Here is a 27,517-nt window from a genome sequence, read left to right as displayed (position 1 = left end):
TTGATCAATCCCCACTCTGCACTTCACAAATCCTTCATCCACTGAAAAAAGTCCTGACATGAAATGTGTGACAGTTTGAATGTCAGACCATCAGGAAGATCAACGGAGTGACTCACTGGTGACAGCAACGTGACGGTTGGCTTTCCCCTCATCTATCACATCCATCACTTCTTCAGGACTGGTGACAAACCGTTCTGTGCAGCCCTAAATGTATTTCATTAGTAGATTACATTAATACACTCTTTGCTGTAACAAAGACATGTTCAAAAAGGTGTATGCATAGATAAAAGTACATATATAGCCTACTCAACTTATTCTATGTGCAAATCAATCCTGGCATGTTGGCAAAGTCTATTTTTAGTATTACCTTGAATTACACACAAAATAAAGAAAGACGCATCACTTTGAGACGGGATCCTCAAACTATGTTGCAAGACTGTGAAATTTGCTGATTGCTTGTTTGTTTGGAAACAGATTGAAACCAAACCAACAGTTGGTAAGTATGCATGAGAAGATTGATGACACACTTCACTTTGTTCGATGCTGTAATGAAGCAGTCAAATGATGCTTAACTGAGTCACTGGAAATAAAGCAAACAGTAGCTCTGTTTCTGTCAGCTGTGCAGGCAAAGTCAAATATTGATGATTACAGCTTTCAGCTCCTGAATATTAAAGTCATTCTTCTCATTTGTAGAAGAAATGCAATACATACAATTTTTCACCATACTGTTGCCAAGTGCACCCTGTTGTGTAAAAAGCAACCAAATTAGATGCAACCTCTAGATGCTAACACAGAATAACAACCCTAATTTTCTGTAAACCAAAAGATCATTCAGTAAAACCAAACACTGAGTAAATACTGTAAATGTAAACAACTTGTAAACTGACTTCATAAAAAATTTTATAATATTCTTGAGGTAAATAGGAATATTTGCCTATTCAATAAAGAAAAATTAAGGAATCTTTAATTAATTTCAGTAACTAAATTTTGTAAGTAAGGCACATCACACACTGTAGATTAACTACACTCAGACTGGTGTTGTCTAGCCTTTATGATGATTATAATTATGTTGCTTTTCCGCTTAGAGTTAATAAAGACATGACATTTAAGATTAGAATATTAAGTCACACCAATTAGAAACTTAATGTGAGCCTAATGAAAAGTATGTTTAGTACTTACTTGAAGGTTGATATTATCAGGAGGTACTTTTAGTTTGACAAACAAGCCTCGTCATAAGCATATTCTAATTTATTAAATGCGACTGTGGATTCACAAGCAGAGACCTGTCGTGTGTAAACCACAAACATATTGAAAATTTCTCATTGGTCTGTTGGAAGCCTCCCTTCATTGTTTTTACCTTTTTTTATTAGCTTTGAAAAACTAAATAAATTAGTTTTCACCAATTCTTATTGATCTTGACTGAACAACGGTATAAACTTGTGCTGTAGAATTTCTTTCTTTTTTTTGCACTTTTCTTCGGATGAATACCTTTGTGCAATGAGATTGTTTTGAAACCTCCCCGCAAAGTATGGCTTTAGCTAGAGGCTATATCGGGTGATGTAAAGAAAAAAGGCAGCTGAACCTTATCTCAGCTTGAGTGGGTTCATTCAAACTAAATCAAAAGCTGTTTCAAGAAGATATGAATTTAAGGGTACACACCTATTTTTTTCAAAATTTCCTCCCAACATTTTTTTTATGTTTTTCAATTGAATGGCATTGGATTTGTCACATTAAAGATCGAAAGAGTCTAGAAATTATTTTTGCATTGTATCAGATTCTTGAATTTTAACAGGGGAGTATAGACATTTGAGAGCCAATGCAGTTGGAAATATTCAACAAGCAACACAAACAAATCTGTAAAATCTATATGAAGATGTTTAGGATTTTATTAAAAAGAGCCAACTATTCTGCCAGGAATTGGCCTGGTTTTGTTCATCAGGTCAAATATGGAGGAAAAACTGATTTATTTTCTTTTTACCATTTTGGGGGTTTGAACACATCCACCAACAGCATGTACTTTGATGAATTTGTTTTGGAAAAAACAGGAATAGTATTGGTGATCAATGCATCTCTGGTGTTTAATGCATAAAAATGAGAGAAGTGAGAGAAATGCAATAACATTGCACTACAAGTGCCACACATTTCCCAAAATGCAAAAATAACATCCTCAACTTCAGTGTTACATCTTTCCCAGGAATGAACTTTAAGTCCTGAGGCAAATCATTAGCTGAAATAAACTTTTTAACATCAAAACACAACATTAACAAGGCCGGAACGTCTATGCAGCAATGCTGAATCATATCTGAAGCTGACTCACCTTCACATAGGGAACCCTGTATTTGTCTTCATGCACTGACAGGTTGGTTTTTGTCACTGCAATGACATGAAGGGAAAATAAGCAGAAAGGACATTTCAGTCAAATAATTATATTTTTTTGCACATGAATTTAATGTGTTCTGATAATTTCCCCTTCATATTTGTGAGTCAATATCTACTTATGCACTGTTAAAAAAAACTTGCAACAGTCTATGAATGCTTTTAGATTTTAATGAATCTATTTCCGTCAAAATCACTGAGCGGTTAAGTGGATGCTTCAGTGAACAAAACACGATATCTATCCACAGGCACACATTCGTATTCCTCCATTTGTAATTTTTTAAAGAGTCCTGTTATGTTGATTATAATTAAAATTCAAAAGAATTATAGTGGATCAATCTTTGGATAATTTCTGAGAGTAAATATGCACGCTTTTATAACCCTGCAGCATCTTTTTCTTCTCACAAATTTCCACTTGGGATGTTTTCTTCACTCTTTTAATTCAACTTGCTTGTTTTGACTCTTTTGTTGCACCAAGTTCAAATGTTTCTCAGACTCTGCAAAACATTCTGCATACAGAAGGAGGTTTTGACCATTGTTTAAAGGTCCATAAAATATGTAATCACAGGAATGGTTCCCATGGCTCTCCATCCAGCTCTACATCATTTTACACTGAATGCATTTCTGAGTGTTAAGACTATATAAGCTGCAGCACCTTCACATTATTACTGATTGAAGAAGATAAGCTGAAAATGTAAATTATTGCATACGGCTTTTAATTTTCTTGTTTCTAATTCATTGATCATTTAATTTAATCATTTTATACAAATAAGAACCACATTTTTATCAATGAAAGAATTATGATTTTCAGGTCTAATTTTCTGCAAAAAAGGACAATTATAGATTGATTTGATTACATTTAAAACATAAATAAGTCAAGGTCATCTTGGATGATGCCTCAGAGAGTAGCTTAAGGGTTTTGGTTTCCCTTCTACAAACAATGAACTATTTGACAAAAAGCATAAAGCATACCATCAAGGAGGTCACGGATTTTTTCCATATAGATCTCAAAGTAGGAGACCTGCAAAAAAGTCAGAAACATGAAACAGAATTTTTTTTTCCCCCAGGCTAAATAAAACATTATGTAGTCCTGCTAAATGAGAGGTTAAATATAAAGATCCAAGTAAAAAATATTTTAACCTCTTGATTTTTCCCACATTCTATAGGGATAAACCACAAACTTTAATGTTTTTTATTGGGATTTTATTCAAGGCAGACATAAAGTAGTGCACAACCATGAAGTGGAAGGAAAATGATGCATGATTTTAATTTAATGTATATATATATATTCAGTCCCCATGGGCCTGTTCTTGCTCTTTGAGACTGATATTTCTGTCCATTCTTCGTTGGAGTATAGCTAAAGCTTAGTCATACTGGACAAAGAGCATCTGTGAACAGTCATTTTCAATTCTTGCTGTGGATTCTCATTTGGAATCAGTTCTGAACTCCTGCTAACCTATTCTACCACATGGATACCTTTGATCTAAACCATTCCCTTGTAGCTCTAGCTGTAGGTTTACAGTCTTTAAGCTGATGGAAGGGAAACCTTTGCCCCAGCCTCAAGTCGTCTGTTGTCTCTAACATGTAGGCGGACAGCTCTAGTCCTCACAGAAACACCTAAAACAACAGCTTCTGTTTATATAAACTACATGTTTATATAGTATGAAGAGGACACTGGGGTAGTGCGCTACCAGTTATGGGGAGATAAAATCTGATGCCTGATGTGCTGCCTTTAGTTCTTACCCTTTCATCCTCCCTCTTTTCTGCTAACTGCAATCAGAAGGAGAATTTTTCTACAATCTGATGTGGATTTTAAAGACCTTTCAGGACTGCTCAGGAACTTTGTCATGATGGTGTTTGTTCACTATTGGTTTGAACAAACAGTCTCTGAGGCTTTCACAGAACAGCTACTGGATGTGAATTAAACACCTCTATACTAATTAGGTAACTTCTGAAAGCAATTAGTCGCACTTGATTTTATTTAGGGTTATTTCATAAACAATATGCATGCTATATATCCTATTTTTATTTGCCAAACACTTTCAAAATAATATTTTTTCCTTCCTCTTCACAACAACGCACTAAAGAGTTCAAGTTAAATGGGTATGAATATGTTTGCAAGGAACTACTGGGTGGGAGTAGTAGTTGGGTAGTTGGGTGATGCAAAGATACTTGCTACAACAGCTAAACAGTGTTGTAATAATCCAGCTTCCAGCAGTGAGCTATAATTACTGTCATCTTCATACCACAGGCTTACATTATAACACTGTGATGCATAGAAAATAATATGCAGAAATATACTTGTTTATAATGATTTATTGATGTTAGTTAGAATTACATCAAAGACCCTGAAACCAAATCACCAATACGCACATCATTTCCACACATGAACAGAAATGACTGCAAAGCAACACAAACCTTTATATGAAACTCCAGGTTCTCATCCATGGCAAATATATGTTCAAAAATGTCCTGGGCGATCCGGGGAATGATTCCCATAGCCTGGGGATCATGAAGCTTCCCCTGCAGGAGGCAAAATGACTCTATAAGTGTGAGTGTGTGTGTGAACAATTGGATAAGAGATAAGTCTGGGAGGAATTAGGCAGAGAGAATAGTAAAAGAAAGAGAACATAGAGGATTTTTTAACTTGAAAAGGGCCAGGGCTGTTTCCCAGGGAGAGTTGTAAAAGAAGACGGTTCCCACACAAGGCTGGGATTGAGAGATAAAGAATGATGGCTGTGATGGAGGTGGATACACTGATATGATGGCAGGCAGAGGAGGAGATGACAAAAATCAAGGAGGAAAAAAAGGAAGCTTATGTGCCTGTATGTGCCACTAGAGAAAGGTTCTCTTTTGAATTGTTTAGGAATACTGCACCTCCATGGTGTGTGTTTTTCCCGAAGAGGTCTGCCCATAGGCAAATATAGTCCCATTGTATCCACCGAGTACATCTGAAATCAGAACAAAAGGAGGAAAACATGTCAGAGGAGGAGAAAAAGCTAGAAACATAGGTGAAAATCAAAAAATGGCACCTAATTTCAGTCCAATCGACAAACAAAAACCACAGCAGTATCCAGAGAAAAACCAGTCTCTTTGAACTTTGCTCCTCATATAAACCGTGAAGCATGTGGTATTTAAACTTGAGTGGATCCTGAACGACCTTTGTGGCTGCACACAATAAACAACAACTACCTGAAGCTTTTAGTATCACCAGGAGGGACTCGATGAGGTTGCAAGCAGTTATAGAAACATTATTCTCTCCATTCATATTGAGCCATGGCAAGAAAAAAAAAAGAAAAAGGAAAAACACAACAATGTATCACAAGCTGAAGCGATAAAAAACTCACCTTGTTGAATGTCATATTGATGACACAGGCCAATAAACCAGAGCAGTTAAAGCCAAAAATAAAAAAAAGCTAAAAAGAAACATATCATGAATGGCTGGCTGCCACAGGTGAGCTGACCACAAACAAATCAGAAAAGCTTTGAGACGGAACCGTGCAGAACCCCGTTCCCCTCCTTCTCTCCTGTCTCTGCAGTACTTTCAAGACACAGCAGCATGTCTTCCTTCACTTCAACACTGGTCAGAGTGACACCATAGCAAAACAAAAGAATAAGGAGCTCAGCTGTTTCAGCAGGATATAAAGACAGCAGGAGATTTGAGTGCAAAAACACGAAATAACACTGCTGAGGATAACAGATAGGAGAAGAGAAAGCACAGGAAGGAGAGGCGATTCTCACATGCAGATGCATCTCAATAAAATAACTCCATTATCATTTCATGAGTGGGGTTATTCCTGGTGCTTGTGCATCTTTTTCTGCAACATTTTTCCTTCCAAGTAACTTTCCATTTATATGCATGAAGATTGCATTTTGTGAACAGTCAACCTCTTTTTAGGGCTTACCCACTGCCTGTTCATTGTTTACACAACATTGTTTGAGTATATGTTGGTGGTCTCTACATAGATCTTTTTATTTGCACTTTTTGAATTTTAGGATTTTTTTTTCTTAAAGAAAATTCTTTGTTTTATCTTTTCTTGCCGATACAAATGGGGAAAAAGCAATTCTTTGTACTTTAGTGCCCAATAAAGAATGAATGTATCAAGATGCTAGAAAAAACTAGTCTGTGAACCACTTTTTTCGAAGCTTTTTTGCTCTCCATTTTCCATTTTACCTGTGTCAAATTTGACCCCTTCATCTTGTTAAATGCTTACCTTGAATTTTCGCAGCCATGCACTGCAGCCCACATTGCCCCTTTTATTCCATCTCTCATCAGCCTACATTGTAATCTCTCACTCTGTAAGTAATCTTGTGCAACAAATCAGTCTTTTCTCATGCTCCATCCAGTTCACTGTAGTTTTGTGCTTTGAAGGGAAAGAATAAATGAAATCCTAACTAGGAACAAAAGCATATGGAGAATGATGTGAAGTGAAAAAAAATGAGATGAGCTTTGGGGGAATTCGTTTCATTTGATATAGAGCCTCTGGCATATACACAATGTGAAAAATGATTATGCGAGTTGTAGTTTTAGGGATTAATTTTATTGTTGAAAAAATAATGCTTACACTGAACACAAAATGTTACTAAATATTAACCCTGTATGGTAAATCATACAATGGTTCTGTTTTTCTCAAAGAACAATTGCATCCTGGGCCTAACATTATAACACACAGGTATTGTCTACATAAAAATGTTATTGTTTAGTTTCACTTTTCAAAGTAACACAAAATTAAATATATTTAGTTTCTCCAAAATGTTTTTATTCCAGAGGAGCAACCTCAACTTTCCTGAAGATAATGTTTTTACTCTGCAAGTCTTTGAGTATGATATAAAGTTTTCCACAGAATTAAAACATGAAGCATGAACAGATTGCTTATGCTTCTTCACAGCACAGTAAGAAAGCCTTACAGTCCGTACAACAAATATGAATGTGGCCCATTTCTTCCACCATCCTATGCTACCACCATAGGTATCACAGCTGCACATTTGTTTCTGACAGGCTGCTATAATTCCCTATAAATATGATCATTCACATTCATTAATGAGAATGATGAAGTTCTATCAATGTTCCCACAACCTATAGGATGACTTTCTAGACAAGCAGATGGAATCCTTAAATTACAGCCCAAAATCTGCGTGTTTTTCACAAATCACAAGGCCCAAAGCCTAAAATCATAAACACCTGGTGAGCCTCCTTTAGCTATTATCCCTCCTTCCTTCCTCTTTACTGCTAAATGCTATCAAAAGGAAATCAACATCCGACATGTTCATTTTGCCTTTAGAATGCAGCATGAGAGTGTCACAATTTCCCCCCAGAATATAAGAAAGAAAGAAAAAACATAGCTGAGCTTATTTACAGTCTGGTTTACTGACTATGCCTATAGTCCCACTCAATAGAGAAGCAGACAGAACAATATCTATGTGGCAAAGGAGTGAATCAGCTCAGTAGTTTTTGGTGTACACAGTATGAATTGTTAGTGTGAGCTGCTACTTAGGTTGCTTCCACCCCAGCATGAGCATGATGAGGTTGTATCCTTGGAATTAGACAAGTTCATTTGCACTTGGGCCATGTCATAGATAACTACTTCTCACCCAGGACTCCAATATCCTGCCATCTCAGCTGTGACCCACAACAACCTCTGAAAGGATGTTTTATCCTTTCTGAAAACAGTCAGTAGGTCTTATGAATTATTAATAGGAAATTAATTCTATTCTTCATATGGAGCAGAAGATTATGCCTAGACTCTGCAAAAGCTATAATGTTTAGCATTATTTTTTACATTGTAATGTATTCTGAATGGGGCCAGAGAGACGATATAGGCCACCTTCTGTTAAATTTTAATCGGAGTTTGATGGATGAGTGATTGATGACTAATAGATTTTGATTTCCGGTCACAGGATGCCCCTCCCCCACCTTTCCCACCCATCCCCCACACAGATCCGTTATTCCCACGCCTTCTGACCTCTATGGATTTGAATCAGCCAATAGAAACAGACAAGGGGTTCGGCCTTTACTGTTTCTGCTATAAGTAATGTTGGAAAAATCAAGCACTCTACTTGTAAGAGTTGTTCAAGAACTTTACAATGAATGGAACTAAACGAGTTCATCCTGCTGCTGAGAAAAATGGACCTACCTCCTCTGCATCAATTGATACGGATTCAAAGTTACCTAGCCCTAAGACATTCGCTAAAATGATGAAGTCAACACCATTAACAAACAAATACTTGCTTGCTGAACAAGAAGAAGAAGAACCTGATATTGTATATGAGATCCTGATAGCAGTGAAACCGGATATGTGCCCTGTGCTGGATAAACCTGCAAGCTCACCTTCATCGCCTGATGCATCTGCCTCAAACACTGCTGATAAAAGAGAAATACCGACAGGCGGAACGTCTCTTCTATGCGAGACCCCAATATCCATCTATGACAACTCCAGGTTTGGAGCGGATGCCCCGAAGAAATCGACATTTTATCTGTGTCGTGTGCAGAGCCCGGTATTTGGATCTCTCAAGGCAGACTGGTCTTTAAAACCTCATGGTCTATGGGGGTCATGGGGTTATGTTTTCCGTTATGAGATCGGAGAGCTTTACCTGTACCAGCTGGACAAGGATGAGGAGCTTTCACCGATATCAAATACATGCAGCCTCACCTATAACGACTGGGCAGTGCTAAGGCTCGCAATTCCTCGCGCCAATGAAAATATGGAATTGGCCTTAGAGCAAAATACAAGAGAAGATGAGGCTGACCCTCGATCTGCAAAGAAAACCAGAAGACAGTGTTTCCCGACCGATACTGAAATTGGAAAGGGACACATTCTTTTCAGCGCAGTGTGGAAAACGAAAACTACAGAATCAGGGCGCTGGTCCTTAAGGGCGAGCAGACGGAGGGGGCAATTTGCAGTGACCAACTGACCTGACCGACATGTTTTAGGAGATGTGGGGGGAACCGGAGCACCCGGAGAAAACCCACGCAAACACGGGGAGAACATGCAAACTCCACACAGATGGTGTCTGTGAAGATGCAGCGCTAACCGCTGCACCACCATGCTGCCCACGTTTTTTCCAATTGGGTTGGGAAGGGATCTATTTTCTAGTTTGTCAATGGGGGGAAGAACTTTTTAAATTTGGTCTTGACGGAGCGTGGCATGGCGCCCCGTTCACAGAGGCTACAACCTCCATGCGTTTGATTCCAGTCCTCGGTTCGTCTCCTGCACGTCTTTCTCCTTCTCTAAATATCAAAATCAAGAACTTTAGACACGTTCTTGATTGTCTTCACTTGTTTGTTTCTTTTTTGGCTTCTTCCATCGCAGAGTGTTTCGTACTTTCTTCCAAAATGAAATTTTAGACTTTTTCTTTTTACCATCTGGATTGTCCAAATCCTCCAGGATGGTTTCTCCAGCGACCTCGGTCTCTTCTGAGGATTCTGGATCCGTGGAAGAACCTGGTAAAGGTTCTCCTGAGAGTTCCTCCTCTGAAGAAACCTCTTGATTTAATACTTTAACTTGGTTCTGTGAGTTTTCTTCCTTCTCTTGGGAAACTGTCATGGGTTGTTGTTGGAAACCTTCTTCCTTGGCTCTCAGAGTGTCGGCCAGCAGTAGATCGTCTCTCGCTCTTTGTAAATCATTTTTCACACAAATGAGCTCCTCCTGGTGTTTTTCTGCTTGCTGTTTTAATGCAGTTACTTCGGTTTCAAACCGACTGTTTAGCTCCATGTACAAACCGTTAACATTCTCCAGCTCAGCCTTGGCACTTCTTTCCTTGTCTTGCAGGATTTTCTTCTCTGTTGTTGTGATTTCTTGGAGGATGGCATATTCAGCTCTCAGCTTCTCTAGAAGCTTCTTGTCCTCCTCTGTTTGCTCCAGGTGAGCTTTTCTCTCCTGCTCTACCTGATGCTGGTATGTCTCGATTTCTCCTGACATTTTGTGGAGGAGCTCCTCCTTCTCAGCTCTCATATGGTCTAGAAGCTTCTTATCCTCCTCTGTTTGCTCCAGGTGAGCTTTTCTCTCCTGCTCTACCTGCTGCTGGTATGTCTCAACCTCCTGCTGTAAATCCATATAGTCTCTTTCAAACCTACGTTTTATCTCCTCGTGCGAAATGTGAACCTGATCCAGTTCGTTCAGCATCTGCTTCTCTCTCTTTCTCAGAATTATGATTTCTCTAGCCATTTTTCGAAAGAGCTCCTCCTTCTCAGCTCTCAGCTTGTTGACTAGCTTCAGACTCTCTTTCTCTCTTTCTATGTTTGCGTCTTTCTCACGTTTCACCTCCTGTCTTACCAGAGAAATATCAGCTTCATACTTACATCGCAGCTCCTTGTAGGAAGTCTGGAGTTGGTCCAGTTCTTCTTGGACAGCCTCAGTTTTCTTTCTCTCAGCCTGTATTCCAGCTACAAATGCTTCCTGGCTGAGGAGGTGGGCCACCTTTAAATCCTCAAAGTCTTGTTGCAAAGGCTTCTCCTTCATGTCTTTCACATCGTTGTGAACCTTGGAAGCAGTGACTTCAGCGTTAAGGTCTCCTGGATCACTGGACATCTCTTCCCTCTCTTCTCTTTCTAGTCTCTCAAGTTCTCTCTCTGCCTCTTTGACCTCATTAATAAATCTCTCTCTGAGGGCTTCCTGCTGTTTTACCCGGAGTTCCATCTCTTCCAGCTCCGCCTCCAGGTCGGCCATGTTTTGATTGTCTTCTATCCTGGCGCTCTCCATTTCCAGACTGGAGTCCAGTCTGTGGTCCGATTAAAATTTGACAGAAGGTGGCCTATATCGTCTCTCTGGGGCCTTAATGATTTCATCCTCCAGTAATGCCTGCTTCAATTCTAATGGCAGAAGCAACTTTTTGGTTGCTTCTGCAGGAACCAGGGCTGTATAACATTGCCATAGAAATCTACTCCAGAAAAATCTATCAGGAGTTATTGTAGAAAGGTGCAATTACTGGTAAAGTATTTCCAGCAATTGAGCGTTAACACTCAAAATCAGTAATAAAATTAGCAAACTTTGTTGGAAAAATCATCTTTTTGGACATGTTTCTGGCTTCCTTTTTATGAAGAAAATGCTGCCTTTAACAGTTTCTGATCTCTTCAAATTTACTCTCCGTGACGCCTCATGTTGTCTGATAATTAGTTGACAAAGAGCTTGATAGAGTGTGTTAATCACTTGTTAGGGCACACCCACCTTCATTAAAAAAATGTCATCCCACCTGAAACCAATTAAGCCCAAGGCCTGTTCAAGGTTAAACAATGTTGCTCAGGAAGATGATATAGGAAACTATATTAGGATTAGGATATATTAGGATTCTTTTAAAATAGAACTGACCGTATCTTTAGTATTAAGATATAGCATGCATAATTTTAATCTGTTTACCTTTATAATTCTCTACACCCGTGCATCCAGGCTGTGCGACTAAAAAGTGAAAATAGGTTTCCTGCTGCCTGCAACAAGATGCTGCTGCTGCTTGCATCAGCAATAGAGGTGCAGGCTGGCAAAGCTAACACAGAGACCAAGAATGTGCGGGAGATGCTATTTTAAGGTCTGCTATCTTGTTCTTTTGGTACTTGTATCCTTTTTGAACCTTAAAGAGTAAATGCACAACATTTAGGTGACTCACCTCTGACAATCTGTTTGGCGCAGGCGTTGTAGACTTGTTCCTGTGTGATGTTAGTGGGGAAGACCTGGTCATACACGTAGGACTTCCCCTGTGGAGCGCAAAATAAGCATTGTCAGCTATGACAGAGACAGTTTGATGAGAGTCTCCAGTGAGTTTCAATAAAAGAAACATCCTAGGAGGTTTGTAAACAGACATTTATTAGAAATACCATATATTTTTCAAATGACTTTTACTGCCAAACGATAGTGTGTTGTGAACAAATGTGTCAGAAGAGAAACCATCACTTTTACTCAGGGTGAGCTTGTTTTATGGAGGCCGTTTCAATGTATTGTGCAAGGTCTGAGTAAAGTGTCTCATTCTACAAGACACAGCATGAATGTCCACCTATATTTTATGCAGTGTGTTTTTTGATTTGAGTGCTGCTGGGTGAAACGTTAAGTAAAGACTGTTCGACCTCAAGACAGTCAGACTGACAGAGAATCACTCTGAGGTAAAGCCATTAGAGGCACCGCTGAAGAGCTTCAAGAGTGAACCGATGCATTGGAAAGAAGAAATGGGTTGGAGGAGGAGAGCAGAGGAGTGTAAATGCAGAGAGGGCAGATGAAAACAGATGACCTGAAACCAGACTCTGCATGCAAGAAAGACAGCATGAGGCAAAAGAGACAAAGAAAAAAAGAGCTGCTTTTTGAATTATTTAGACTCACAACCAGAAATCCAGTATATTTGTTAGAGAGGAACTAAAAAAATGATGTGAGCACCAGTTTATTTCTCATTTAATAGCTACAGCTAGAAAACACATTCAAACCCCTTGATCTTTACAGGTTTACAGCCATTACCACTTCAGATTTGTGTTTGGAAATGGATGTGACAGACCAACACGAAGTAGTAGAAAGTCAAAAATAAAGGGTAACACTTTATTTGATGGGTTGTGAATAAGACTGTCATGACACCGTCATAAACATGACATAACACCTATCATGAACATGACATAACACCTGTCATGAACATGAGTAAGTCTTTATGAATATTTATGACTGCTGTCATAAAGTGTCATTCGGTAAATCATGAAACTTTTAATACAAAGTTGACATTTTTATAACAAATTTATGTCAGATCATGATTTCTTAGTTAATGTCAAGTTGTCATAACGAAGACATTTTGAATATTGAATAATTGATTAATGTTAAGAATTGGGACAGATATGCACTCTATCAAGATTATTGCTGGTAATATTAAGGTTGTTTTGCTGTCTCCCTTAAGAAAACAAATCTATAAAAACAATTCCCAGCATTGTCAGCCATTAAACAGTAAGACTCATATATCACCATCATCCAAAGCACATCTAGCAACCTGATGGATAAAATCATGTAAAAGTACAAGTTTTTACTGAAAAAGAAGTAAAAGTAAAGAAAGATTTCCAAAAACGTTGGGAATTAACAGGACATTTCTGAAGGTATGCCACTATCTTTGTCCATAATTCTTCAAAGGGGCAGCAGCACCATCCGTGTGCATTGTCAACCTTTGAGTAAGGCAGAGAGGAAGAGTAAAAGGTCAAAGCTGATGCACCCAGCTGCAGAGTGAAAAAAACAAAATAACAATCCACTTTGTGTGAGGGACAGGCACAACTCCAAGTAATAATGTTTTTATTTGAAAGCACACAGTAATACGGCTCTACACTGACTCTGCTTAGACAGTATGACGGAGAAAAAAACACCAGCAGATCAACAATTTTCCTGTCTGAACTGTGACCACAGTGTGGAAGTGGAAAGCATAAATAAAGTAGCTTCTTTTTCAACAGAAACTTTTCATCCTGTTAAGCTTTTCATGGTTTTCTGTTGCAGTGGGTTTATATGCCAAGACACTTAAATCACTTACTGCAGGATAAATCTATTTCATGAATAGATTTATTATGAAATAGATACATTTCATGCAATGTCACCATTTTGCATTTTTCTGACTCTAGACTTGCAGTATTGAGGGCCAAACATGCTACAATTTTAAAAATCATGAATTTGTGAAATAATACATAATATCGCTAATAAAAGCACCCAATAAAATTCTTGAACGCAGATGTTACTAATCAAAATTTTAATTTAAATGAAGAACTGTCACCGTGGTTTGTCAAATACTTATATTTGATTAGTTAACATGAATATGAACTCACTTTCTAGCCCTCACTTAGCTGGAGCTCATGGGAGAGTCAGAGACATGAAATAATATACAAAATAAGAATGCAAATTTTTATATAGAAGCTTATTTAATGACTTACAGATGTGCTCTATGGCACCTTTGCCCCTTGATTTTGTAAAAGTAGAAGAAGTCGAAGCAGTGTGAATAATTAAAGCTTATAAATATCTGCAAAGAGAATCCAGATGTTTATCTCTCATCATCCTGGGCTTTTTTCCAACCAATTTTGGTGCATAAAAAATGTCTTAATGTTTAAAGATGACCTCCCATCATACAGTCCTGGTTTGCTACATTAAATAATCTGTTTCCAGAAGAGCACAGAGAAATTTTGAGAAAACCTTAGCTTTATGTTTCAGCATTTTCTACAGCAACACCTAATGAGCTGAGCTATTTAGCCGATGCTGTAATCACAGCTGCAGGTATAAACAAGACTCCCATCAGAGGTGATTAGGATGTCTCTGTTCCCCAAGAGCCAATTGTACAACACACATGCATACCAGGCTAAATAACAGAGGGAGAGGGATGAGGAGTGAGACTGAGGAAGCATTATGTGGTCTTCATTGGGTGGAATAAAATAAATCAGTTATATAATCTGGATGGAAAAACAGCCCCTTGACAATCATTTTCAGTGCCTGATCCACTGTTAATCTGCCCTGCACAAATATGATAATAGCATACAAGTATTAGACATCTGTAAGCTCTTCATCTGCTTGTGTGCATCTCTGCTGGCCCTATCGGTGGAGTAAGGTATAAACAAAGTGGCTTGTTTGTCTGTTTGTACAATTTAACAGCTGTCTATTCAATTATGTGGCCGGGCACTGATGGAAAAAATTGCAGCGGGAAGCCAAGGGTACTCGAACCGGAGCATGCGTATCTGTGTACTCATGCAAGAAGGCAAATAATATATCAAATTATGCTGGTTTACGCATTGTTCATGGCCCTCAGCATTGTGTGCTGTGTCAAACACCCACGCGGCCCGTCCGGCCAGCAATCTGCCAATTCTACCAGAAAACAAAGGGACAGCAGGAGACTGACTGAGGCGAAAAACAAACTGCAGCATTTTACAGAGACTGGGAAAGTGATTGGCAGTAGCGAAAAAATAATTGTTTAGGCGGATAGCGGAGCTTAACAGAAGCAACTCAAGACAGCAAACCACAGAAGAGCACATAAATTATAATAATCAGGACATATAATCATTACAGGTGGCAGCGCTGAAGTGAAAGAGAGAGAGAAATGCAACGCAAGATCCAAAATGACAATGTAAAGGACAGACGAAATAAGAGAATCAATCCTCTAAGGAAGCAAAGGAAGCCATCAAAAATCAAGATGAGAGAAAATGGGATGAAATGCTGCAGTGGCAACTCCTGAATTTAGATCAGGTCTATGTCCAGCAGTCCATTCACAAAGAATTACATTCTGGCATTTTACAGATCTAAATTATTTCAACTAAAAAGAGTAAAATATTATGAGAATGTAAAATATTTCTGGTGGTCTTTTACAGTCAATAAATAGATCTTTATCAAAGAATGGATTTACTGTTGAGGAAATATTTATGTCTAATTTATTTGTTATTAGACATGTGCGATAAGTGCATCTCACGCACCTATAATCCACTTTAACCCTTTGTCCCAAATTTACATGAACATAACTCAAAATCTGCTTAAATTCACATAATGATCACCATCAATGTATTAAACTTAATACATTTCCCTTCAGAGTGAGAGGTAATCAAATTGTAGAAAAGGTGAAATCTTCTCTTTATATAATTGTTGAATTTTTACAATGACCTTTAACTCTATTCTGAGATGTTTCATCTCTGCAGAATTTGAAATAGACTTTCTAGGTTAAAGAAGGTTGATTCTGACATATTACTAGTTTATTTTTTGTTGCGCTCCAACTTTTGGCAGGGGGTTCATTTCCAATAGATATAGAGTGTAATAAAGATGATATAATTATACTGATAGACTTTTGGATTATTGGCTTTGATTAAGGGATTGGCTTAAGGGTTTTAATTTAGCTTTTAGAGACATTGCTGATTTGCATCACTAAATTCTCAGGTTTCTTTTTATCAAAGCTCAAACTGTTTTTTACCTTGCCAGCTATCTTAGGGTATTTAAAATAATTGTATATGTCAGTTTAAACAGAATGAAACACAAAAAACAAATTTTCAGGCTATTTTGCTTTGAAGCATTGTGAGGGTTTTTATTTTGGACAAAGGAGTCTTAACAGAAGAAAGCCTAATTTTATAATTCACATTGCCATTAGGAACTCTGATTTTCTACCAAGCTTTAATCTCATGCCCTAAAGCAGAATTTAAGGAGTTTAACATTCAACACTGCTCATTTGCATACATGGGCTTTTTTGTATGAGTGATGATAATCTTCAATATATCTGTAAAAGACTTCAGAAAATTGTGTGATGCGCAACGGTCAAACTGAAAGGTTGTTATTAATGACATTATTGCCCATCAAAGCCATTTCCGAACTGTTTGAAGTTCATCATCTGTGGTAAAAATTTATTTTCACAGGCTGAAAGCATTTAAGACAGCTGCAAATTTTCCCATAAGTGAACTTTCCAGCAAATTCACCCCAAGGTCAGACTGTGAAAATTTCATACAAAGTGCAAAAGTACCACGAGCTAAATTTCATCCTACAGGTCTGAGCTATTAATTAGTCAAATTCTGGACCAAAAAGACTTAAAAAACATGGTTAGTTGGAAGGAGTTTCCAGGAGAAAGTTTACTGCTCTAAAATGGTTTGAGTGAAAAACATGAGTGCTGAAAAGATGTCTTTAGAGATCTGGAGAGAGCAAAGTAGAGATGTTTAGTCAGCAAACAGTTTAATATTTTAGAGAAAACACATACGGCACGTCAGCACAAACATCTCATACAAACTGTTAAGGTCTGATGATGGAGAGATGATGATTTTGTGCTTTTTAAGTGAAATGTAAAGCTTGGGTAATCAAGAGAACAAGAATCTAAAACACAGCACCAGATCTAGAGTATAATGGCCAAAATCTGAATTGGAAAGGATGAAAACAATGTTTGAAAGATCGACTGAGCTTTTTCAAATAGCTATGTTAATGGGGTGCCCAAAGTCGGTCCTCAAGGGCCGGCATCACGCATGTTTTAGTTCTCTCCCTAATTTAATGCACCTGGATCAAATGATGGCTCGTTAGAAGGACTAAGAAGCATACTGACATGCTGAAGAGGTTGTTGCTACCACCAGGGAGAGGACTAAAACGTGCAGGATGCCTGCCCTTGAGGACCGACTTTGGGCACCCCTGAAGGGACATGTGTGGACGTTTTAATTACAGCACTAAAATTGCCAGTGGGCTTATTCATATAAAAGAAAATTGCACTTCATGTGATATATTCTTGCTGTTGCTAAAGAAATTAAATAAAGACAAAAAAGGAGCTTAATTGGATCTGAAGGTCACGAAGACCAACAAAAAAAAGGGAAACTTATCATTTCTGTCCAGCTTAGATGTCTGCTCTTCATTTCCACTCTTACGCTGTGGAACAGGGATATGCAAGAATGATTCCTCATTTTTTTTAAATGCAATTTTTCTCTTGAAAAATCTAAACTTCATACTGGCATATGTGACCAGTCACAATTGGTAAAAAGGAAATTTTAGAAACTAGCAATTAAAGAAGCATCTATTTGCCTAAAAGCAAGTTATTCATTTAGCTGTTTATGAAAGAGTAAATGCACGAAACAAGCTTTTTTTAACTGCTTTAATTGCAGGTCAGACATAATATGCACTCACAATGTTTGCTCTAAAAGTGACAAATATGGCAAGATATGCCGCAGACATTTCATGCAAATAATCATATCCATAAGAGAGGGGTTAAAATGCAAAAGACAGAAGAACCATTTTCAAACACTAAAAGCATCCAGCTCACATGTTTGAGAAGTACTGAAACCAGGTGTTTACATAAATGGTATAAAAAAAAGCACATACCTATTTCCTCTAAGTGTCTGACATTAAATCTAACTAAACTATTGCTCTCCTTGGTCAGATAGGACTGCCAAAATTATTTCCATTTCCAAAAATGTCGTCACAATAAGAGATTTTTTATTACTCAGTTCAAATTCAGATATTTAGACACACTAAGACTGCTATGCCACATAACAGTTTTGGAAATACTAGATGATGATGTCATAGCTTTATAGCCTACCTGTGGACATATTTTACAGTAAAACCTCAACCACACTCCTTTGTTTACTGTAATGGAAACATAAAAACAAAATTAGTCAATAAATCAAAACCTACATTAATCTGGTTCAATCCTTATGTACAATTTCCAAATGGCTGATGGTGCCACATTGATGTTTAAATATTTAAATTCACATTTAAAGTTATCCAGCCATCATACTATTCAGAATGTAGACAGGATGAGCATCTCAGAGGTGAATCTGTTCAGTGAAACACGCAAAAGCAAAAACCCTTTGAACATGCTGACTGAAGCAGGTAAAAAGTGTCACCTTCCACAGTGAAACAAGTTTTGTACTGACATGTACTGAAAACCACCAAGCAAGAAAAAATCCATTACTCTAAAAGCAACATTGACTGAATAGTTTGCAAATGCTATTAAAACAAGGACTTCATTGGGTGTGTCCATGACAACCATTGTTAAATTTAAGGTCAAATGGTGGAAAGTCTGCAAGCCTGAGATTAATTACAGCAAAATATAGGGGAGGCAGAGTCATGTGTGTTTTGCTGCAGGAGGAACTCACGCTATTTACAAAATACATTCTATTACAAAGAAAAACATAATGTGGTCATAGTGAAGCAGCATCTCAAGACCTCAACAAGGAAGTTAAGGTTTTTGCTGAAGTGGGTTTTCAAAATGAACAATGGCTCTACGCATACTGCCAAATTTGTGGATATAGCTAAAAGTTGTGTGGTAGCAGGGCGACACTCACACACACACACACACACCTGTCTCAGTCACAGCAGTTCTGTCCATGAGAAAAAAGTTTGTGCATCTTTGTACACTGTGTGTATAAGTACTTAGTTTCAACTGTAAAGTGCAAAAATGTTAGACATTTAAGGTCAAGGTTGGACTGTGGTCCTCGTTGAAATAAATTTACTGTAGGAAAAGACTTTGCTGTGTTAACGTCACCTGCTTCGTTTCACCGCATCTTCCATCCACCTTGACCTCTTCCACCAGAGGGTTTCCAGCTCTGCAATTACCTCATGCTGCATCCACCTCTGCTTCCGCCAGAGATCCCACATCATTCAGGAGGCCATGTGAGGGCATTTGGCAACAAGGTGTTTAATGTCTGACCACCATTTGGAAAAGTTGCTCCATTTTCCACAGAGGACACTTTCAAAGGTACGGCGACTCTTGCATGCGGTAAATATTCAGTGACTGTGAATTAGTTAACAATACAGACACACATCTGCCCATATATCTTCCATTCAGGAAGGTTTCATCTGCGGTTGGATCCTTCATCACCTCAGGTTCCACTCCCACCACGCAGATAAATATCCTAAGCAAAGACCTGGATAAGATGGAAAGAAGATTGAGCATGTGTCCCTCCTTCTCTAACACATTTTTCCACCGTTATTGGTTTGCAGGGGAGGAAAAAACAGCTCCTGTTTTACTTTATCAATCTCGGTGTGTAGGATGCTGTATGTGTGTATCTTAATCAGTCTATTTATCAGCCTTCATCACATTCTCATCAACTCTTCTCTCTTTTTGTTCACATAGAATACACATAGTAGCTGGACTGACGGGAAGAGAGGACTTAAGGCAGCCAGCGTCTGCCTCATCCGTCAAGCTAATCAGGCTCAGAGTCCCTGATAACAGCATCATTAGTACTTCTTGCAACAGCAGAAAACCACACACAACTGCAAAAGGCCCCAGTCACACATTATTACCAAACATTATTGAATTTCCTGTACACTTTACTGACAAGTCTAAGCACAGATGACTGCTACTATATGCCTCAAGGGCAAAGCAGTCCAGTGCTGCAGATTTAAGGTGGTTATGTCTGAATGCAAACAACCAGAACAGGAAAGTTTGCTGCAAAGTGTATTTTTTTCTGCGCTTAACGGTGCAAATCAGATCATTTTGTCCTCCTGTATTTATTTAATCAGTAGCCTTGAGAACACAGTTTTACCTGTCAGGAATACTCAGACCAAAAACATCCAGGCAGCAAACTGGAAGAATTTAGTTAACAGTGAGGGAATGATGAAATAGAGGAGCACAGAACAACAGAAGCTCCTTTATCTCTCTTCTCCTTTCTCCACCATCAACTTGTCACCGACCTGAAAATCAATTTCAGCCCCTCTTGAAGATAGTTTTAATTACCGAAGAGTATTTAGAGCGGGAGGAGGAGGAAAGGCTGATTGGAGAAGAGGGTGTTAGGGTGAATTCATTGTGGAAAACATTACTTTGATCCTTGAAAGAAAAAGTACACATTAATGCCACACCATAAAGCAAGTTCTCAATCATTCACAGCCTTCTTATAGATCAACAATGGTCTTCAGCACTTATTGTATTATAAGTGCTGAATGCATTGACCTTTCAACTCAAATCTGATGTGGGAGGGATCACGTCACAAGAGGAGACAAGAAACTGAGAAATGATAGAGCAAAGAAGATAAAATATGTGTTCACAACAAGGCAGCCTCACATTGGGCATGGCAGGAAGTTGTGGTGAGAAAATAGCTAATAAGGATGCAAACTGTGGCAGATGAGCAAAGAAGAGAGCCAGAAAAAATACCAGAAATGAAAGAAAAATGCGGTGCAGACAAAATGGAGAAAAGTTAAACAAAGCAATACAAATGTTGAGAGCAATTTCAACAAATGTTTATTAATTTCAGGAAATATTTAATAATGGTTGTCAAAAACCTTCCCATTGTCCAGTCTAAGTGTTTGGGAAGAGAGCAATGCTAAATATCAACTTAAAGACTGTTGATATGAGTCATAAACTGATAACCTGTCCAGAGCCCACACAGCTTCTCACAATGTGTCAGCTATTGTAATTGGCAGAGAAATGTATAAAAAGATTTATATTCATTGTGTGCTTACATCTCTGTGGGAGAGATAATGGGTGTTTTCTTCAAAATCTCTTCATCTTTAATTCATTCTGAACATCCAAGACAATGGATAGGAATGCACTATAATATGTTTTAATATACGCAGCACCATAGAAGCTAAAATCTACAGTTCTCTCTTTTTCTGTGCCTAAGTGTACAGCCAATCAATGCCAAACAAAATAAATAGTGCCCCTCGATTGGCTGCATAGCAAATGCCAACCAATAGCGTGTCGAGTAGCATATCTTGAAGGTTTTTCAGCTTTCCAAGCTGAATTTTTTTCAAATATCTTAGATAAGTTCTATGAAAAACTTTGAGCATAGGCAGGTTTCCCATGAATAAACTGAATTTACATTCCACAGAAAACCCTGCTAATAGGTGAATGAATAGTGAACTGCAAAAAGGTAAAGGTTTCACAGTACTGTAATAAGAGAATAATGAACAAGAACAAAGCAGAGTTATGAGTTTCCTTCAGTTTACTTGGACAAGAGTTTAGGTTTTCCTTTGAAATAGCTCTAGATCTAATGCTGTATTTCCTTAACATTTTTTGGATAACATGAGTTCAATGCAAAGTAAAGGTGGAGACTAAAAACCATATCTGCAGCAGATGAACAAATTCTAGAGGGAAAATTCTTTTAGATGATGTTCAAGCCATTAAATAAATAAAAATCCATGGAGGAGAAGCCTTTTTATTCTCTTCATCCATCTACTGTATATCAAATTTTCAGCTGACAACTCTTTGAGACTCCCCTTGTTCGTGCACAAAAATACTATTTTATGGCTGTCAGACTGACACATTGCAATATCAAGCCAGAAAGCAAAACACAGATAAAATGACTGCAGGCTTTGGCTGAAAAGCGAACACGAGGTGGTGCAAAGCTTGAACTTGAACAGAAAGGAGAAAAGCAAACAGTGAAGAAATGCAAGGAGCAGCAAACAAAATACCTGAACTGAACGATCCCACCAGCATCAGATGAAACAAAAAGCATTTCAGTTCATAAAGTGATCAAAACGAAACTAAGAGGAAAGTCTCATCTTTTGTTTGTTATTTGGCACAAGATGTGTTCAAACTGGTGGTTTGACCTTAAACCACCAGTAAAACATGATGGTTTCTCAGTGATGCTCTCGGACCAGTATCAGCAGGTTCATCAGGAGTTTCAGCCTCTAGAGTTGGATATTACTGGATCTACAAATTAACATGTTTGGGACTATGATTTCAAGAGGGAGTCCTGGAAGATACAAGAGTGGCCATCATGTGCCTGACTTGAACTGAAAAACATGGTTTCACCATGAAAGTATTTAACTAAAGGCTTTTGAGCATAAGGAGTGGGCTCAGGTACTCTGGTATCTTGCAGTACGTACTGTTTTCACCAGGTCAAAACAACCAAACGGTGCTCTACTAAGAACTTAGGATGTTAGTGATGAAGGGGTTGATCATTTTGAGATTGCAGTACTCACAGACTGAGATAGTTTTGTTTTGTTTTTTTTCCATTTTTTTCTCCGAAGAGTTTTTGCGGCGCTAGTGGCTCGTATTTTTTCGACAGTAGGCAGACAGGAAGGAAGGTGAGGAGAGGGAGGAAGACATGCAGCAAAGGTCGTCGGGACCGGGAGTCGAACCCCCGACGTCCGCGTCGAGGACTAAGGCCTCCAAACGTGGGGCGTGCTAACCCTCTGCGCCACCACAGCACGCCCCACAGACTGAGATAGTTATATAAACTGATCTTTTTTCATCTGCTGCCAATTTGCATATTTTTCAAATAAACATAGTTTATAATGTGTCTGCAATGATTTTCAGTGCAAATGTAGTTGAAGATAGTAAAAATCCCAAATATGCCAGCCTTTTCTCTTCATTATGTCTAAAAACAAACAAACCAGACAGAATGGAGAAGACCAAGCTCAGATAGCAGAGCACAAAGAAGATTCAATCTGTAGAGATACTGAGATTGTGCAGAGAAGAATGATTGAAGGAGAGACAGATGATAAAGCAAGAGGAACAAAGGAACAACTTGTTAGAGACGACAGTGACACCTAATCATGTAAGTGGCTGTTCCAATGCTCACCTTCATTGTCACATTCGATCTGACGCCTAGCCTACACATGCTTCACCATTATTTATAGAGCCTCAGACATCCAGAATCAGGAATAAAAGTTGAAGCATAAATGAAATATCTAGCATGAACAGGGGATCTGTGACCTCCGTCTGAAACAAAAAGCTTCGATCACAACCTGAGACAGTCTGAGAAACCAGCTAATAGCTTTCTTTCCCCCGAAGGGACTATGTGATGTCAAAGTAAAATATCCAAGGTCCTCCACCTTGGAGTCACTGTTTCCATATCCGACATGGGCTACGGCCTATTGCTCAACCTAGGAGTAAGTAAATGCACTGAAAATTAATCACAACAGGATATGTAATTCCTCCTGACAACAGCTCTGTCTTTTTCCTGTAGTACTTCAGCATACCTAGGGTAAAATCCTAACACATTTTGCATTTAACAATGAAGGAACTTTGTTTTTTAAGCAGCATGCTGACCAGAGATTGTGCATAACTATTATTATAACTCAGACGGTCTGAAGTAATTTAATCAGCACTTAGTACGACTTATGAAACAGACAGGACATAATTTATTACACACCTTTCTTGTTGAAAGAGGGAAAAACTGCACCAATTATAGGAGAAAATATAGAGCTGAAAAATTGCAATAATACTCCATTTCTCTTGGAGTGTGGTTTGATGTGCGGAAGTGCAATCAATCCAATAACCCATGAGGCAAATGCATAGACTGAATTTAACCCTTAATAGGGCAATCAAAGATATCCTAGAAACTAGAAATTTAACCCCCAGGTTGGTGCCAATGTCCCGACTATTTCCTGCAACTCAAAACCTTCCCATTACTGAAGACGTCTCCCTCAAAGCTCAGATTCATTTCCAGAGGCCACATGTATCCAATTTCCACTCCTAGATAACTAAATTATCAAGGAAAATAGGGAGAAGAACGTGTTCTGTGAGTAAGCTTTGTATAAAAATTGTACCTGAAACATTCAATATAAGATTACAAAGACTGTTTTTGTTTTTATATATATTTTTACTTCAAAATCCTTATTGATAATTGATCTACTAATTATTGGTAGCAAACACACAGTAGTGCATCATAGGTGCATTGGATGTTATGGCCATAATCACTAGATACCCTCATCCAGATGGAAGGTATCATAACGAGGTTTACGTAGAACACTGAGTTTACATACACAGTAAGTCCTAAACTTACATGTAGGCCAGTCAGGGATAGTCATACTTAAGGTTAATGTTCTGAGTTAAGATAAAAACATCATAATAAATATGCTATAAATGGGGCTGCACATTGAGAGAGAAAAACAAGGGCCATGCCATAACATTGGTCAATGTGCTAATGATATGACGTGATAAATGTACAAAGGTTTGGAATCATTACAAGCATAATCAGAAATTCAGTAGCCTAGGCAGTTACTTTGAAAAAAAACAAAAAATCACAAATTTATTTTTCTGTTATTTTTAATCTCGGAACATATGTGTTTTCAAATAAAGCCCTGTCAAAGACAAACATACATCACCTCTGGGACAGACAATAAAGTCTATCAATCTACAACCCCAATTGAATTCATGGTTGTACTATAGTTAGCTAATTGTGTCATAATGTTTAACCTTAGTTATATGATTTTATAACAGTTGCAATGACCATTAAAAAAAGCTTAACTTTTTAAAAGTGATTATATTGTTTTATTTTTTCAATACCAATGATTCATGAACCAAATACTCTTCTAACATGATTCTAAAAACATTGTGTCATTGAAATAGTGCACAATAATGTAGTAACATTGTAGAAGCACTATATTAACACAGATATATTGTTATAACATGTAGTAAAAATGTAAGAAACATATACCATTATAATTGCCATGTACTGGTTTAAGAGTTTGCAAGGACTGCTTTAAGCTGCTTTTTATATTGACAGCATGTTATATTTTATTTTTATTTTGCCTGCAATTGCTACTCAGTGGTGGTTGTTGTGTGTCTTGTCTCTATGCTGCTGTAACTGCAAAATAATTTCCCTGCTGGGATGAATAAAGTAATTCTATTCTATTCTATTAAACTAATCACTATATATGATAATTAATATTGAACATGTTTTTGTATACATGCTTTATGATCAGTTTGTTTTCATAAACAGTGAATTGATTCATGACACTTTATTGCTCTTTATAAACATATTTTCACTCTATATCTTTGGGCATTTCCTTCTGACAGTCTGCAGCAGGAGGATCACTGCCTCAATTTTTGTTTGATATTGACTCAAAAATCTCTGGTTGTGCTTTCCTCCACCTACAGGTGTGCTAGGACATTTAGCTTTGGCTCATTTTTAAAAATGTTTTTTTCTATGTTCAGATCAGATGAGGATTTTTATGTACAACATTACTTTCTTTGAGGAAAGTGCTGCACATAGAGTAATATAAGGGCATGAAAGGAGAACTCAAGTAAAGTAAAATATAAAAGTCAATAGAGCGGCTAAACTGAAACTAAAGACCAATGAAAACTAATGGGTTTTGAGCACTATTTGAAATAATAAAATATTCTGAGTAGTTCTGGCTTTTCCACAGCCTGAAGGGCTGGGGTACCGACTTAAACTTCTTGTAATATTTTATGTTTAAAAATATATAGCTATTAGAAATAAATAATTGATTAATAAGTCGATTCATGAGTGACATAAGCTTTTTGGCATACACAGAACTGTGAGTGCAGCACTTCTTTAGTGAACAAACAGCCCTGGTGTAATTAAACAACGCTTTGTTTGTAGTAAAATAAAAGCTGTATGCACAGAAACTCCTGGGGCACTTTGTCTGCTTTTTGCGGAAAGAGAATAGAAACATTTTTGTTTAAAAAACAGAATTCGGTAACTGCTGTGTTTGCGTGAGTTTCATGTCGTTAAATATCTCTCTCACCTTACTCATTGTTGACAATAAATGCCTATCCTGTCACTTTAAGTCTGACAATAAACTAAGGGCTGATCCCCCAACTTTCAGAACCTGCAGATTATGATGAATGTGCATTTCATTTCTGTTAATTGTGTAGCAACCAGTCTGACTCACACACAGATGCTGAGAGAGGACAGAATGGAGCTCTATCTAACCTTTGTCTCAGACAATCTTACAGTTAATTAGCTACAACAAAATCAATAGAAATGCTGTTTACTTCCATTTACAGGAGTGTTGACTTTTTTCAGCAGAAACATTGTGAAAAGACTGCATTCTCATCAGTGAGGAACACCGACCCTATAGTGCTTCGAGACTTGCTCCAAGTAAGTGAATGAGTAAACTACATATGTGAATGAGAGGAACTTTATTGAGAATTTGTCTGAATTAAATATTAAAATGTGAGGAAATTCATCAGGAAATACACAGAAAAAGATGAGCATAAAAAATGAAGCAATTCATTTTTCAGGTCAGCAACATATATCAGTTCATATTTAACTCACGTAACTAAACTGAACCTCGAAGCAGTTCTTGTTAAGGATGGATTTACTTAACACTGGGAATGCCCTTCATTATGAATCAACCGGTCCTTATTTATCGCTTGATCTATAATTGGTTATTGTGCTATGTTTTTATCATGTAAAGTCTTGTTGCTGAAATATGCAATACAAATAAACATGACTTAACTAATTGTGTTCATTCTTTAGCTAAGGCCACTGGGTATTAACACTGAAAAGGTTGTATCACCTCTGGCTTTGAGTATGAGAGTGTCAATCAAAAATAGCTGATTTGTGGATGTCAGAGCAACAGCTGGTGGAGTGATGATGAAAAGGTCACAACAGATAAGGTGGTGCAGAAAAAATATTAATCTGGACTCTAAAATATGCATAAAGCCATTGTAGAAAGGTGAGACAGATGGAATATGATTTTTCTTTCCAGTCAGAAAGTGAGCAGGATTTTGAACTGTTTGCAAATGCATCAGTGATACATTATGCAATACTAAAATTAAAGATCTGGTACATTTCTGTGTGGTTTATTATAAGACCTAGGTTAAAAATGACTATTTTGTAATTGTTTCAGGTTTCGTTCCACAACACAAATACTGCCAATAAGAAAATCCAAACCAAACGAAAACAAATCAAAAATGAAACTCCAAATATTTACTGTGGAAGTGTTTCAGTAATCTGAAGGTTCACCCATGAAGAGTTTTATTTAAGCTAGAGAAAAATTGCACATGTATAATCATAGACCTAACATCATCTTTATTCTGTTTGGTAAGCAAAGAGTGTGATCGGAAATGCTGC

General features: G+C 37.7%; 1 protein-coding gene across 3 annotated transcripts in view; it reads right to left on the bottom strand.

Annotated features, from left to right (window-relative positions):
• kif5ab (kinesin family member 5A, b) overlaps positions 1-27,517 on the bottom strand; it is an 89,627-nt gene that overhangs the window by 49,184 nt on the left and 12,926 nt on the right. For all 3 annotated transcript variants that reach the window (XM_028003687.1, XM_028003688.1, XM_028003689.1), the window contains exons 2-7: positions 11,974-12,061; positions 5,254-5,327; positions 4,795-4,899; positions 3,349-3,397; positions 2,318-2,373; positions 117-204 (exon numbers count right to left, since the gene is read on the bottom strand). In XM_028003687.1, coding sequence (XP_027859488.1) covers positions 117-204; positions 2,318-2,373; positions 3,349-3,397; positions 4,795-4,899; positions 5,254-5,327; positions 11,974-12,061 — 460 coding nt within the window. The remainder of the gene's footprint in view (positions 1-116; positions 205-2,317; positions 2,374-3,348; positions 3,398-4,794; positions 4,900-5,253; positions 5,328-11,973; positions 12,062-27,517) is intronic.

Source organism: Xiphophorus couchianus, chromosome 20 (genome assembly GCF_001444195.1).
Source record: "Xiphophorus couchianus chromosome 20, X_couchianus-1.0, whole genome shotgun sequence".
Classification (NCBI taxonomy): domain Eukaryota; kingdom Metazoa; phylum Chordata; class Actinopteri; order Cyprinodontiformes; family Poeciliidae; genus Xiphophorus; species Xiphophorus couchianus.
Note: the sequence above shows the minus strand (reverse complement) of the source record. Positions and strands in the feature narration are given on the sequence as shown.